Below are 13,247 nucleotides of genomic sequence, written 5' to 3' on the forward strand. Positions count from 1 at the left end.
TTTTTTTTTTTTTTGTTAATAATAATCACTCTAATGAGTGTGAAATGTTGTCTCATTCTGTTTTTTCTTGTTATTTCTCGAATGACTAGTGATGTTGAGCATCTTTTTATTTGCTTATTGGCCATTTATGTATCTTTGGAGAAATGTCTATTCCAGTACTTTCTCCGGATTTTAATTAAGTTTTTTGTTTTTTGATGGTGAGTTTTAAGTATTCTAAAATAATATATATTCTGGATATTAATTCCTTATCAGACAGGTGATTTGCATTGCAGTATTTACTCTCATTCTGTACGTTGTCTCTTTACTCTGTTATTAATGTCCTTGGATTCACAGAAGTCTTTAATATTTTTGAAGTCCAATTTGCCTTTTTTTCTTTGGCTTTTGTTGTTATGCACAAGAAATAATCACTAAATCTGATATCATGAGGCTTTTCCCTTCTGTTTTTTTCTAAGAATTGTATAGTTTTGGCTCTTAGGTTTAGGTCTTTTATTCATTTTGAGTTAATTTTTGTATATAGTATGAGGTAAGGGTCCAACTGTATTCTTTTATATATGGATATCCAGTTTTTCTAGCATCATTTGTTGAATAGGCTACCTTTTAACTATTCAATGGCATTAAGACCCTTCTGGAAAATTATTTCACTGTATGAGGGTTTATTTATGGGCCCTCTATTCCATTGGTCTATTTATCTATCTTTATGCCAGTATTACACTGTTTCGATTACTGTAATTTTACAGTAAGTTTTGAAGTCAGGAAATGTGAGTCCTCCAACTTTTTGTTCTTTTTCGGAATTGTTTAGGCTATTCCTGATCCCTTGCATTTTCATCCGAATATTAGGATCAGCTTGTCAATCTCTGCAAAGTATCCAGCTTAGATTTTGATAGGGATTATATGGAATGTGTAGATAAATTTGGAGAATGTTTTAGGGTTTTCCAGAGAAACAGAATCAGTAAGAGGTGTAGGGGGGTGTGTGTGTGTGTGTGTGTGTGTGTGTGTGTGTGTATGTGTTTAGAGAGAGAAATTACTGTAAGGAATTGACTCACTTGATTGTATAGGCTGAGAAGGCCTAAGATCTCCAGTCTGAAGAACCAGGAGAGCCAATGGCATAGCTCCAGCCCAAATCCAAAGGCCTCAGAACCAGGAGAGTTGATGGTGTAAGTTCTAGTCTGAGTCCAAGTCTGAAGAAGAAAAATATATGTCCTGCCTCTAAGACAGGCATTGAGAATGAATTCTCCCTACCGTTTGTTTTATTCAGCTTTTCATTAGATTGGATGAGGCCCACCCACACTGGGGAGGGCAATCTGCTTACTCATCTTACTGATTCAAATGTTAATCTCATTCAGAAGCACCCCACCGACAAATCAGAATAACACCAAATATCTGGGCACCCTGTAGCCCACTCAAGTTGACACATAAAATCAGTTATCACAAAGAGCATTGCCATCTTAACAATACTAACTCTGACAGTCTATGAATACACAGTGCTTTTAAAATTTATTTAGATCAGCATTTAATTTTGCTCAACAATGTTTTGTACTTTTCAGTGTGCAAGCTTTGTACTTTATGGGTGAATTGTACTCCAAAGTATTTTATTTTTTTTATGCTACTACAAATTGAATTTTCTTAATTTCCTTTTAAGAGTGTTAATTGCTAGTGTATAGAAATACAGTTGAATTTTTATATCAATTTTTTGTCCTGCAACCATGCTGAGCTTGTTTATTAGCTCTAATAGGTTTTTTAAAATGTGGATTCCTTAGGTTTTCTGTATCCAAAATCGTGTTACCTGAAAATAACAATAGTTTTACTTCTTCCTCTGCAGTCTGAATGTATTTTACTTCATTTTGTCAGTTGCCCTGGCTAGAATCTCCAGGGCAGTGTTGAATAGAAGTGACAAGAGCAGACATCCTTGTCTTGTTCCTGATCTTGTAAGGAAAACTTTTAGTCTTTCACATTAAGTATGATATGGATATTAGCTGTGTGGTTTTCGTAAATGCCTTTATCAGTTCAAGGAAGTTTCCCCCTCTTCCTAGTTTGTTGAGTGTTTTTATTATCAAAGGGTATTGGATTTTGTGACATTTTCTCTGTGTCTATTGAGATAAACATAGTTTTTGTCCTTTATTTGTCAGACTTTTTTCTGTGTCTGTTGAGATAAGCATATGGTTTTTGTCCTTTGTCAAAGTTTTTTCTGCATCTATTGAGTTAGCATATGTCCTGATCAGTGTAACATTGTATATTACATTGACTGATTTTCATGTGTTGAACCAACCTTACATTTCTGGAATAAATTCGACTTGGTCATTGCAAACTTTAAGGGGTTTCCCAAGAACACCCTCAAGTTAAATAATTCGTTAGACAAACTCACAGAACCCACTGAAAGCTGTTATACTCACAATTATGGTTTATCACAGCAAAAGGGCACAGATTAAAATCATTGAAAGGAGAGACTCATAGGGCAGAGTCCAGAAGACTTCCAGGAAGAGCTTTCACTTGTTCTGTCTCAGTGGAGTTACATAAATAGTGCTTACTTCCCCAACAGTGCTGGGTGAAAATAAGCAGAGACTACTGCCAGCCAGGGAAGCTCCCCTAAACCAACGTCCTGAGCTTTTGTTGGGAACCAGTGATGTAGATGTTGACTACCTTTGTGGCTGACTTCACTTTTTATAAGTGCCAGAATTAGTTTGCTAACATTTTGTTGAGGATTTTGTATCTATACTCATAAAGGATATTGATTGTTAGTTTTCTTTTCTTGTGATCTCTTTATCTGGTTTTGGAATCAAGGTAATTCTGGCCTTAGATTTTTGTTTTCATTGTTATTTCCTCCATTTTGTTTCCTTTGGATTTGTTTTGCTCTTTTTGTGGCTACTTGACGTGGAAGTATAGCTTGCTGATTTTCATCTTTGTTATGTATGCATGTGTTACCCTTTCACAGGTTTGGCTTACTTCCTAATTTTATTATGTCATCATACTTTTATTTTTATTCTGTTAGTTGTATTTATTGATTTCCCTTGAAACTTCAGTAACCCATGGATTATTTAGTAGTGTTTTATTTAATTTCCAAGTGTTTAGTGGAGATTTTTCTGTAATCTTTTGGTTGTTGACTTCTTGTTTGATTCCATTGTGGTTAGAGAACATATTTTGTGTGATTTTAATTCTTACACATTTGTTGAGATTTGTTTTATGGCCTAGAAAGTGGTGTGTCTTGGCATATGTTTTATGATTATGAAGAAGAGAAATAATGGCAATAATAGTAAAAACCAAACCTTATAATTTGTAGTTGCTATATAATAAATTTTGCTGTGTTGTGTGCTGTTTAATGTAAAACCTAACCCCCAGCTCTGCTTAAAAGTAACTAACTCCCTGTAAAACCTACTTTATCTGTTCTCCCCACATTCTCAGCAAAGTTCCCAGGCATGTCAAGACTCCTGTTTTTCTTGCTGACCAGCTGCAAGAGCACAGGGCAAGATAATACCCAAAGAATGTACAATGCGTTTCTCAAAATGCCATTTTTCAAATGTAATGTACATCATAAGACATGTTACAAATTAATTAACTGTTCTTGATTGTGACTCCTGTAAACCTGTTAGCTGCTACATCATCCTGGATGTATAAAAGTACCCGATTTTCTTTCTTCCGGGCTCAGACTTGGGATGCTAATCCTTTGAGCCAGTGGCCACCTTAATAAAATCCCCCTGTTTCACCCATTGGTCTCTCCCGTCTCCTGGATATTCTGTAACAATTATGCTGTTACTGGGCAATGTTTATAAACGTTGATTAGCTGCTTTTGGGTGATGGCATTGTTAAGTTCTTTTATAAACTTGCTGATCTTATTTCTTTTCTTCTCCCTTTCCCTTTTCCCTTTCCTTTCACAGAGTCTTGCTATGTCACCTAGGCTGGAGTGCAGTGACTTGATCTCAGCTCACTGCAACTATCCACCTCCCAGGTTCAAATGATTCTTGTGCCTTAGCCTCCCGAATAGATTATAGGCATGTGCTGTCACGCCTGGCTAGTTTTTGTATTTTTAGTAGAGATGGGGTTTTACCATGTTGGCCAGGCTGGTCTGACTGAACTGAGCTCAGTAATCTGCCCGCCTTGGCCTCCCAAAGTGTTGGGATTACATGTGTGAGCCGCCGCACCTGTTCTGGATCCTGTTTTTTAATCCACCGTGCCAATGAAGTTATTTGTATGTTAGGGCTTAATTCTGCCTTCTGCCATTTTATTTTCTGCTTTCTATTTGTTCTTTGCTTTTTGTTTCTCTGTTTTCTTTTTCCAACCTTTTTGTGAGTTGCTTTTTTTTGAGACTGGGCCTCACTCTGCACCCAGGCTGCAGGGAATGGTGCAGTCTTGGCCCACTGTGGCCTCCACCTCCTAGGCTCAAGCAGTTCTCCCACTTTAGCCTCCGGAATAGCAGGGAGTACAGGCATGCACCACCACACCTGGCTATTTTTTGTAGAAATGGGGTTTTGCTATGTTGCCCAGGCTGGTCTTGAACACCTTGAGCTCAAGTGATCTGCCTACCATGGCCTCCCAAAGTGCTAGGATTACAAGCGTGAGCCACCATGCCCAGTCTACTTGATTTTCTAGTGTTTCTAAGTACAGTTATTCCTCATTGTCTGCAGGGTATTAATTCCAGGACCTCTCTCATATACCAAAATCTGTGCATAGTCAAGTTTCGCAGTCAGCCCTGTGGAGCTCACATATACAAAAAGTCAGCCTTCCATTTATGTGGGTGTTGAATTCCTAAGAATACTGTATTTTCAATCCACGTTTGTTTGAAAAAGTCCATGTATAAGTGGATTCACACAGTTCAAACCCTTGTTGGAGAATCAATGGTATGTCTCTGTGTAGCTTTTGTGGTTAAATGCTCTAGATATTACATTATATTTACATAACTTTGTCACAGATTAATGGTGTCATCATTTTGTCAGTTCTGGTGAAATATAGAAATCTTTCCTCTCTTTCTGTTCTTTTACTCTCCCTATTCAATATATAGTTGTCTTAATGTTTCCTTTACATACATTTAGAACCACAGGAGTCAATGTTAGAATTTTTGTTTCAGCCATCAAACATAATTTAGAAAACTCAAGAAGGAAAGCTTGTTATATTTACCCATATTTTTGCTTATGATGTTCCTTCTTCCTTCTGGATGTTCCAAAATTACTGTTTCCATTCTACTTAGAGAACCTTCTTTTGTCATTTTAGGGTAGATTTGCTGACAGATTTTCTTAATTTTCCTCTATTTCAAAATGTTTTGATTTTGCCTTCATTTCTGAAACATAGTTTCTCTGGGAGTACAAGCCTAAGTTGATTGTCCTTTTCCTTTGGTTTGAAAAAAGTGTACTTTATAGCTTCCTTGGTTTTACCAACTTTTAACATCAAGTGATCCACTCTCCTCAGCCTCCCAAAGTGCTGGGATTACAGTCATGAGCCACCATGCCCAGCCAGCTTCCGTGGTTTTTGATGAGAAATCAGCTGTCATTCAGCTTGTTTTTTCCCTATAAAAAAGGTATTATTCTCTGGATACTTTCATAATTTTTTTCTTTGTCTTTAGTTTTCAGAAGTTTAATTATAATATGGTTTGAATAGATATATTTGGTTTTAGGCTATTTGAGTTTAAACTTACAGAATCTGTAGGTTTATGTTTCTTGTCAAATTTGAGAATTGTTCAGCAGTTATTTCTTCAAGTACTTTTCAGCATCTCCCCCTTTTTTCCGAGACTGAGTCTTGCTCTGTTGCTTAGGCACGTCAGTGCAATGGCGCAATCTTGGCTGACTGTAACCTTTGCTTCCCAAGTTCAAGCAATTCTCCTGCCTCAGACTCCCAAGTAGCTGGGACTACAGGTGCTCGCCACCATGCCTGGCTAATTTTTGGATTTTTAGTAGAGACAGGGTTTTGCCATGCTGGGCTAAAACTTTTGACCTGAAGTGGTTCACCTGCCTTGGCCTCCCAAAGTGCTGGGATTACAGGCGTGAACCATGGCACTCAGACAGTCCGTTTCTCTTTCTTCTCCCCATCTAGAACACAGATGCCACAGAAGTAAGACACTGTTTTCTCACCCTTGATGAGAAACGGTCCTTGATGTTCCGTTTTTTTTTTGTCAGTCTGTCTTCTCTTTGTTGTTCCTGTTGTTGTCTTCCATTCACTGCTGCTTTCCTCTGTCCCTTTTATTCTCCTGTTGAGCCCACCTATTTTTTATGTATGGTATTATTTTTTTCAGTTCTGAAGTTTTCATTTGTTTTTACTTTATGTCTTGTTTTTTTTTGTTGTTGTTTTTTTTACCTGTGGCTTTTTCTTTGTGGATGATTTCTATTTTCCATTAGTTTCATGTGTTATTGTAATTGCTTGTTGAAGCATTTTTATGAGGGCTGCTTTAAAATCTTTCTTGGATATTTTGTACATTTCCGTCATCTGGAACTATCATCTGTTAATGGTCTTTTTTCATTTAGCCTGAGATCTTCCTGTGTGTTTGGTATTATGAGTCATTTCTGATTGAAAACAGGGCATTTGCACATTAGGTTATGAGACTGGGTCTTATTTAAAACTTCTCTTTCATCAGGTGTTCTTTGACACTCCTCTGGCTGGGTGAGCTGAGGTTGTTGCCTCATTACTGCCAGGTGGAGGTAGAAGTGTCAGCTCCCCACCAGGTCTCTGCTGACACCTGAGGGGCCTAGTCAGCCCTGGGCAGAAGTGGCATCCCCTCTTCTTATCCATTTCTGCCAGCACAGTGCTGGTTTGTTCTTGGTGATGGTGAAAGTCTTCACCTTTCACTAGACCTCTTCTGACAGCACATCAGCTGGGGAAAGGAGTACCTCGTTCCTTCTGGGTAGAGACAGGATGCAGGCTCCCAGTGTGGTCTGCACTGCCTTAGTGGCAGGGTGTTGGGTGGCTATGAAGCCTCAGCTCCCTATTTGGCCTTATCTGAAGCTCGTCAGCGGAGGTATTAGGGTCCTTCTTACAGTCTTTCAAGAATAGATGTCAGGACTCCTTCTTCAGCCTTTGATGGTGCCAGTGGGGTTAGAGCCTCAGTTTTTTCTGTGGTGTTTGGCTGGAGTGGAGCAGTTATTGTCTTAAGTGTTTTCTCTCTTGCTGATGTGCCCCTTTTTAGTCCTTTGGCCAGAGAGAGCAGCTTTTGTCTGTTCTTTTGGTCTGTGCATACTGGCATTTCTGGGTTGCTGATTCCTCAGTTTCTTGCCGTGGATATAGGAAGGGAAAAGAAACCCCAGGGAATTCACCATGTTTTCGTTCCTAACTGGTCTGCCATTCTCTAACCACCTTTCACAGATGTTTGTTTTTTAGAAAATGTCCTGGGCTGTTAGTAGCGCTTAGTGGGAGGAATAGGGAAAAGGATGTTTACTCCATCTTCTTGGAAGCAGAATTCTTCTGAGCCATTTTTAACTGGTTAAGAGTTCATGTATTTAATGGTCTTGTCTAGTAAAATTTCTACTCTGTGTATTGATTTAAAAGAATATATTTCATAGCTAAACTAACATATGTAATTATTTTCTAAAGGACAACAGATGAGAATTACTTTGCCTGATATGAGGGTAAACCTTTTAAATTTAACCTCTCTTCTGTGCCTAGGTTGGGGCAAACACAATGGATAATCCTTTGTTGAAGTACAGTGCAAAGGATTACTTCTTCAAAGCTGCCCTCTGCCACTTCATAGTAGATGAGTTGAATGCCAAGGTAAGGAGTCCTTCAGCACTGATTGTCTGGTTTCATGCCTAAGAACATGTACACATTGTCTCTTGTTCTTGTTTTCATTTCATTTGGATGTTAGTAACAAGAATAAACTGGGTACACTAAAAATAAGTATTCTTCTGTGGTATGTGTTCCAGTTGTAATCTTTTAACAGCTGTCAAAGCTGTTCTCTAAACTTACCTGATAGTTAACAGTCATACCACCCTGAACATGCCCAGTCTTGTCTGATCTCAGAACCTAAACAGTGTAGAGCCTGGTACTTGAATGGGAGACTGCGTGGGAATACTTAGTGCTTTTGGCTTAAATATATGTATATGTTCACTGGTAACCACATTTTTTCTTCAGTAGTTTTGCTTGAAAGAAATTAAGGGGCCAGGTGTGGTGGCTCACATCTGTAATCTCAGCACTTTGGGAGCCAAGGTGGGTGGATCACCTGAGGTCAGGAGTTCAAGACCAGCCAGACCAATATGGTGAAACCCCATTTCTAATAAAAATACAAAAATAAAAAAAGTTAGCTGGGTGTGGTGGTGGGTGGCTGTAGGTCCAGCTACTCGGGAGGCTGAGCCAGGAGAATCACTTGAACCCGGGAGGCAGAGGTTGCAGTGAGCAGAGATTGCGCCACTGCGTTCCAGCCTGAGTGACAGAGCTAGACTCTGTCTGACAAAAGAAAAAAAAATTAAGGAACTAAGGGGAAACGAGAAAAGTAGGATAATGTCTTTTTTAAAAACAAAAAAACAAGCTCAGAAACGGTGTTGGAGTGAGGACTGGGAAGAAGTTGGAAAGCACAAGAGGCAAAGACAGGCAGCCTTGGCATGGCCAGTGTCTGGGGTTGGAAGAGCAGAATTAAAGCTGCTAAGAGAAAGTGTTCTTTCTGCCAGCCTCAAGAAGGAAGCTAAATGTAATTTATTTGGAATCTGGACTATATTAAGAGCTTCTCCATTTAATGAATGGACACAGATACCTGGTCTGTGAGTGTTTAAGAATTCGTTTTCGCCGGGCGTGGTGGCTCAAGCCTGTAATCCCAGCACTTTGGGAGGCCGAGGCGGGTGGATCACGAGGTCAAGAGATCGAGACCATCCTTGTCAACATGGTGAAACCCCGTCTCTACTAAAAATACAAAAAAAATTAGCTGGGCATGGTGACGCGTGCCTGTAATCCCAGCTACTCAGGAGGCTGAGGCAGGAGAATTGCCTGAACCTAGGAGGCGGAGGTTGCGGTGAGCCGAGATCGCGCCATTGCACTCCAGCCTGGGTAACAAGAGTGAAACTCTGTCCCAAAAAAAAAATCCACAAGAATTCGTTTTCATTTATACTGTCTTCTCTGCAGCTGCCTGACTCAAAAAAAAAAAAAAAAAAAAGGTTTAGAAATTATTAATTGAAATGGAAAATTCAGAATAGATTTTCTTGTTGATTCTGCTGTTGAGTTTAACCATATACTTCTTCAGCACTTAATAGGATATAGGTAGATCCTCTTTGAAGGTGATAGAATGTCAAAAGCTTTGTTTAGTAAGTATGATATTGATGAGTGGTTTTTCTCTTTCAGCTTGCTCTTGAGAAATATGAGGAAATGTTTCCAGCATTTACTGATTCAAGAGAATGTAAATTATTGAAAGTAAGTAATATTAGAACTTTGAAGAAAAATGCCTTTACTCTGTCAGGTGACAACACCTAAGTGGGATTGGGTATGAGGTGAAGTTTTAATCTGTAAAGTCTGCTAACTGAAGGGCCCTGTTACTTTCCTGCTTTAGCATTATAGGTATTCAAATGCAACTAAGGTCAGGAATATGTAGTTCTGTTCTGCAATAGGCAACTCAGAAATGTTAGTACAAAAGCTAGATCCCTAACTTGGATCCTGACTTGTATTTGAGTATTTCCTCAATTGCATGCAATATTTGGCAACATCAGTGTTATACTTAAAGTATTTATTTAGAAATGGGACTTCATCTTATGGAAGTGTTTTTAAAAATATTTTTATGCTACCAGAAACTCCTAGAAGCTCATGAAGAACAGAACAGTGAAGCTTACACTGAAGCAGTAAGTTATGCTTTTGGGACGTGGTACATTATTTGAAGATTTAAGTTAGAGAAACTTCTTTTCATTATGTAAGTTCTGAACATTTGTTTGAACATGACTCCAGCATACCTAAGTCGTATTTTCCAAAGGTCACCTTTTATATATTGCACAAATTAAACAGTTCCATTAGCCATGCTGAGATTCCAGTTGTATTCAGTGCTGTTTCCTGACTTATACTCAAAACTAATTTAGCTGTGAAACCAGGAGCAAATATTCCATATATATTCTTATAATTTGCTGTTTTAATTTTTTCTTTTGAAAATAATCTGACCCATAAGTATAAAGTAAAATTAGTTAAGGCTGGACGCGGTGGCTCACGCTTGTAATCTCAGCACTTTGGAAGGCCAAGGTGGCTGGATGAAGAGGTCAAGAGATCTAAACCATCCTGGCCAACATGGTGAAACCTGTCTCTACTCAAAATACAAAAATTAGTTGGGCGTAGTGGCGTGTGCCTGTAATCCCAGCTACTCGAGAGACTGAGACAGGAGAATCACTTGAACCTGGGAGGCAGAGGTTGTAGTGAGCAAAGATGGCGTCACTGCATTCCATCCTGGTGATAGAGTGAGACTACGTTTCAAAAAAAAAAAAAATTAGTTAAATATAATTTAAAATATAAAAACTAAGTAGTGAGAATTTGCTGTATTTATGGCATAAAATAAATGGAAGGTGGCCAGGCACGGTGACTCATGCTTGTATTTCCAGCACTTTGGGAGGCCGAGGCGAGTGCATCATGAGGTCAGGAGTTTGAGACCAGTCTGGCCAACATGGCGAAACCTCGTCTGTACTAAAAATACAAAAATTAGCCAGGTATGATGAAGTGTGCCTATCATCCCAGCTACTTGGGAGGCTGAGGCAGGAGAATTGCATGAACCCAGGAGGTGGAGGTTGCAGTGAGCCAAGATTGCATCATTGCACTCCAGCCTGGGCAAGAGCAAAACTCCATCTCAAAAATAAATATAGAAATAAAAAATAAAAATCATTTTTAAAATGAAGGTTTTTTCTTTATATTTGTTTGTTTTTCCATCTTTTGCCATCTCATGTTTAGAATCAAGCAAAAAAAAATTTTTTTTATATGTTTAGAAACAGCCTCACTCTGTCACTCAGACTTTAGTGCAGTGGTGTGATCACAGCTCGCTGTAGCCTCAATCTCCTGGGCTCAGGTGAGAGCTTCCCACCTCAGACTCCTGAATAGCTGGGAGGACAGGTGCACACCACCACACCCAGCAATTTTAATTTTTTTCATATTTTTTGTAGAGACAAGTTTTCAGCATGTCTCTTAACTCCTGGGCTTAAGCTATCCACCTGCCTTGGCCTCCCATCGGGCAAGGACTACAGGCATGAGCCACTATACCCAGTCTCAAGCAAATTTCTCAGTAGCCTCCTGTAACATGTTCATCACAGCTCAGGAGTAATAGTGGAAAGGAATGTTTTCCTAACTTTTGCCTACCATATCATTTTCATCCTATTGTAATTTTAATCTTTGGTAATGCATTGAAATGTGTTAAAGGAATTCCGCGTCCATACATTCTAACTCTGCAGTTAATGTTTTCCCATGTTCCGTGAAGTATTAATTTTTCATATTCCTTTAAAATTTGTATACAATGTTTCTTTTGTCACACTAATTATGACTGTTAATGAATTTTATCATACACGTTTGAAAACAGAAATGTCAAGCCCAGAAACTTGTCACTAGTACCATCAAAATAGTAACAGGATAATGAAAAAAATAAACAGTTTTTTAATGAAGCAAGTTGTAAACTGAAATGATTAATTTCAAATGATGAGGAAAGTAGATTATGGCTATAAATGTATAAACAGCTTGGGATACTATTATTTTGTGTTTTTAATGTATTTACATGGGTAATTCCTGTTCCTCTTTTTTTATACTAGGTGAAGGAATTTGACTCAATATCTCGCTTGGATCAGTGGCTGACCACTATGTTGCTTCGCATCAAAAAGTCCATCCAAGGGGACGGAGAAGGAGATGGAGATCTCAAATGAAATGTTTTTGTCTTCGTGGCATGCAGCTAACTCCTCTTTAGTTTTGTCTTAGGGTCAAGTGATCTTTATGGGATGCCCATTTAATGGCTTAATTTTGTTGCATATGAGCCAGATGGCCTGTGTATTGTTTAAGCTCGTGGAGTCTGTGTTGCTGTGAAATCAATGAAGGAGAGGCTCCTGTTCATCTTGTGGTGATGATAGGTTGTTTCATGCTTATCAGGTCCCCCAGCGTTTTCTGAGAAGTACTTCAGAATCTCATTCCTCATATTTCATTGGTGTTTGTGGAGCCTGTGTTTAATGTTGCCACGTGTTTTTATGTCCTTTTTGTTGGACTTGAGTACTCAGCCCAGTTGTTCTCGTAGATGCTTTGCATTATCTCTGTGCTTTGGCATCTGGATATGTTCTTTAAATGTGTGTTTAGTTTAGGACAGTTACTAGGAATAAGTTTATAACTTTATTAGAAATCATTTGTATTTTTGTTATCCTGTGATTATTTTGATGGTGCTAGTGACTAGTTTCTTTGCTTTTTGTGTTGTTCTGTATGCTAACATGTGCATGGCAAAAATATAGAATAGCCAGGGTCTGTAGGCATTACACTGTGAGGAAAGGAGCTTTCTGGAAGCACTTGCTTCTTGTATGGATGAGTGTCAAAGGGAATTTGATTTGTACTTACACATATACACACACACACCCACACACCCACAAGATCTATTAGAAATGGAATTTTCTCTTTTTCTGGAGATAGTTTTCACTTGTAGTTGGAGTGAAGATCCCTTTATGTTTGCATTAGAGTGTTTCAGTTGGCACAGCCTGCTCATTATTTTCATGTTTATATACTACATTGAGGTGATGTGTTCTGTGCTATGGCTAGAGAAGTCTTGGTCAGGGCTGGATAGATTAAGTCAAGCTCAAGAATGAATGTATGTAATTTTCACATTTATTGCACATTATGGGTTAGGTGGGGTGAATGTGGTACAGGAGTAGACTTTATGCTCAAGTGGGCAAGAACCCCAGCTTGTTTCTCAGGGAACTTGATTGTTCTCTTAGCTGATGGAATATTTTGGCTTATTTGAACTCTGTCATGTTTAATTGGTTTATATAATACATGTGTGCTATCTTAATTCATGAACTTGATTCTGTTATTTTATATGGTGATATTGTACTTTAGACATAGACTTGTCCCCTGAATGTCTTTTGCATATTTTATAGTTAAATGATTTATATTTGAAATGTGTTTGTTGCAAGACTTAACCCAGCAGACACTTTGATATCACGGATCTTCATTGATGACAGATAACGAAACTTCCTATGTTATGTCAGGTAGTAGTAAGTAGTGTTGGAATGACATTTTCACATTTGGTGGCTCTCAACTAGAATTGGTAGGATTTTATTGCGCTGAAGTAGAGTGAGTATTTCCAGGCCAAGGGTTGAGTGCAGGGTGTCTGAGGAATGGTGAGTAGGTCAGTCTAGGAAGAA

The 13,247-nt window shown here is 38.6% G+C and overlaps 1 protein-coding gene across 2 annotated transcripts in view; it reads left to right on the plus strand.

Moving 5' to 3' along the window:
- The window catches only part of NAPB (NSF attachment protein beta), a 42,969-nt gene extending 30,077 nt beyond the window's left edge, over positions 1 to 12,892 (plus strand). For both annotated transcript variants that reach the window (XM_017541469.2, XM_017541470.2), the window contains 4 exons: positions 7,579 to 7,683; positions 9,241 to 9,309; positions 9,681 to 9,731; positions 11,661 to 12,892. In XM_017541469.2, the coding sequence (XP_017396958.1) occupies positions 7,579 to 7,683; positions 9,241 to 9,309; positions 9,681 to 9,731; positions 11,661 to 11,771 (336 nt within the window). In that variant the 3' untranslated portion in view covers positions 11,772 to 12,892. The remainder of the gene's footprint in view (positions 1 to 7,578; positions 7,684 to 9,240; positions 9,310 to 9,680; positions 9,732 to 11,660) is intronic.
- The last annotated feature ends 355 nt before the right edge of the window (positions 12,893 to 13,247 follow it).

This window comes from Cebus imitator, unplaced genomic scaffold (genome assembly GCF_001604975.1).
Source record: "Cebus imitator isolate Cc_AM_T3 unplaced genomic scaffold, Cebus_imitator-1.0 Scaffold134, whole genome shotgun sequence".
NCBI lineage: Eukaryota > Metazoa > Chordata > Mammalia > Primates > Cebidae > Cebus > Cebus imitator.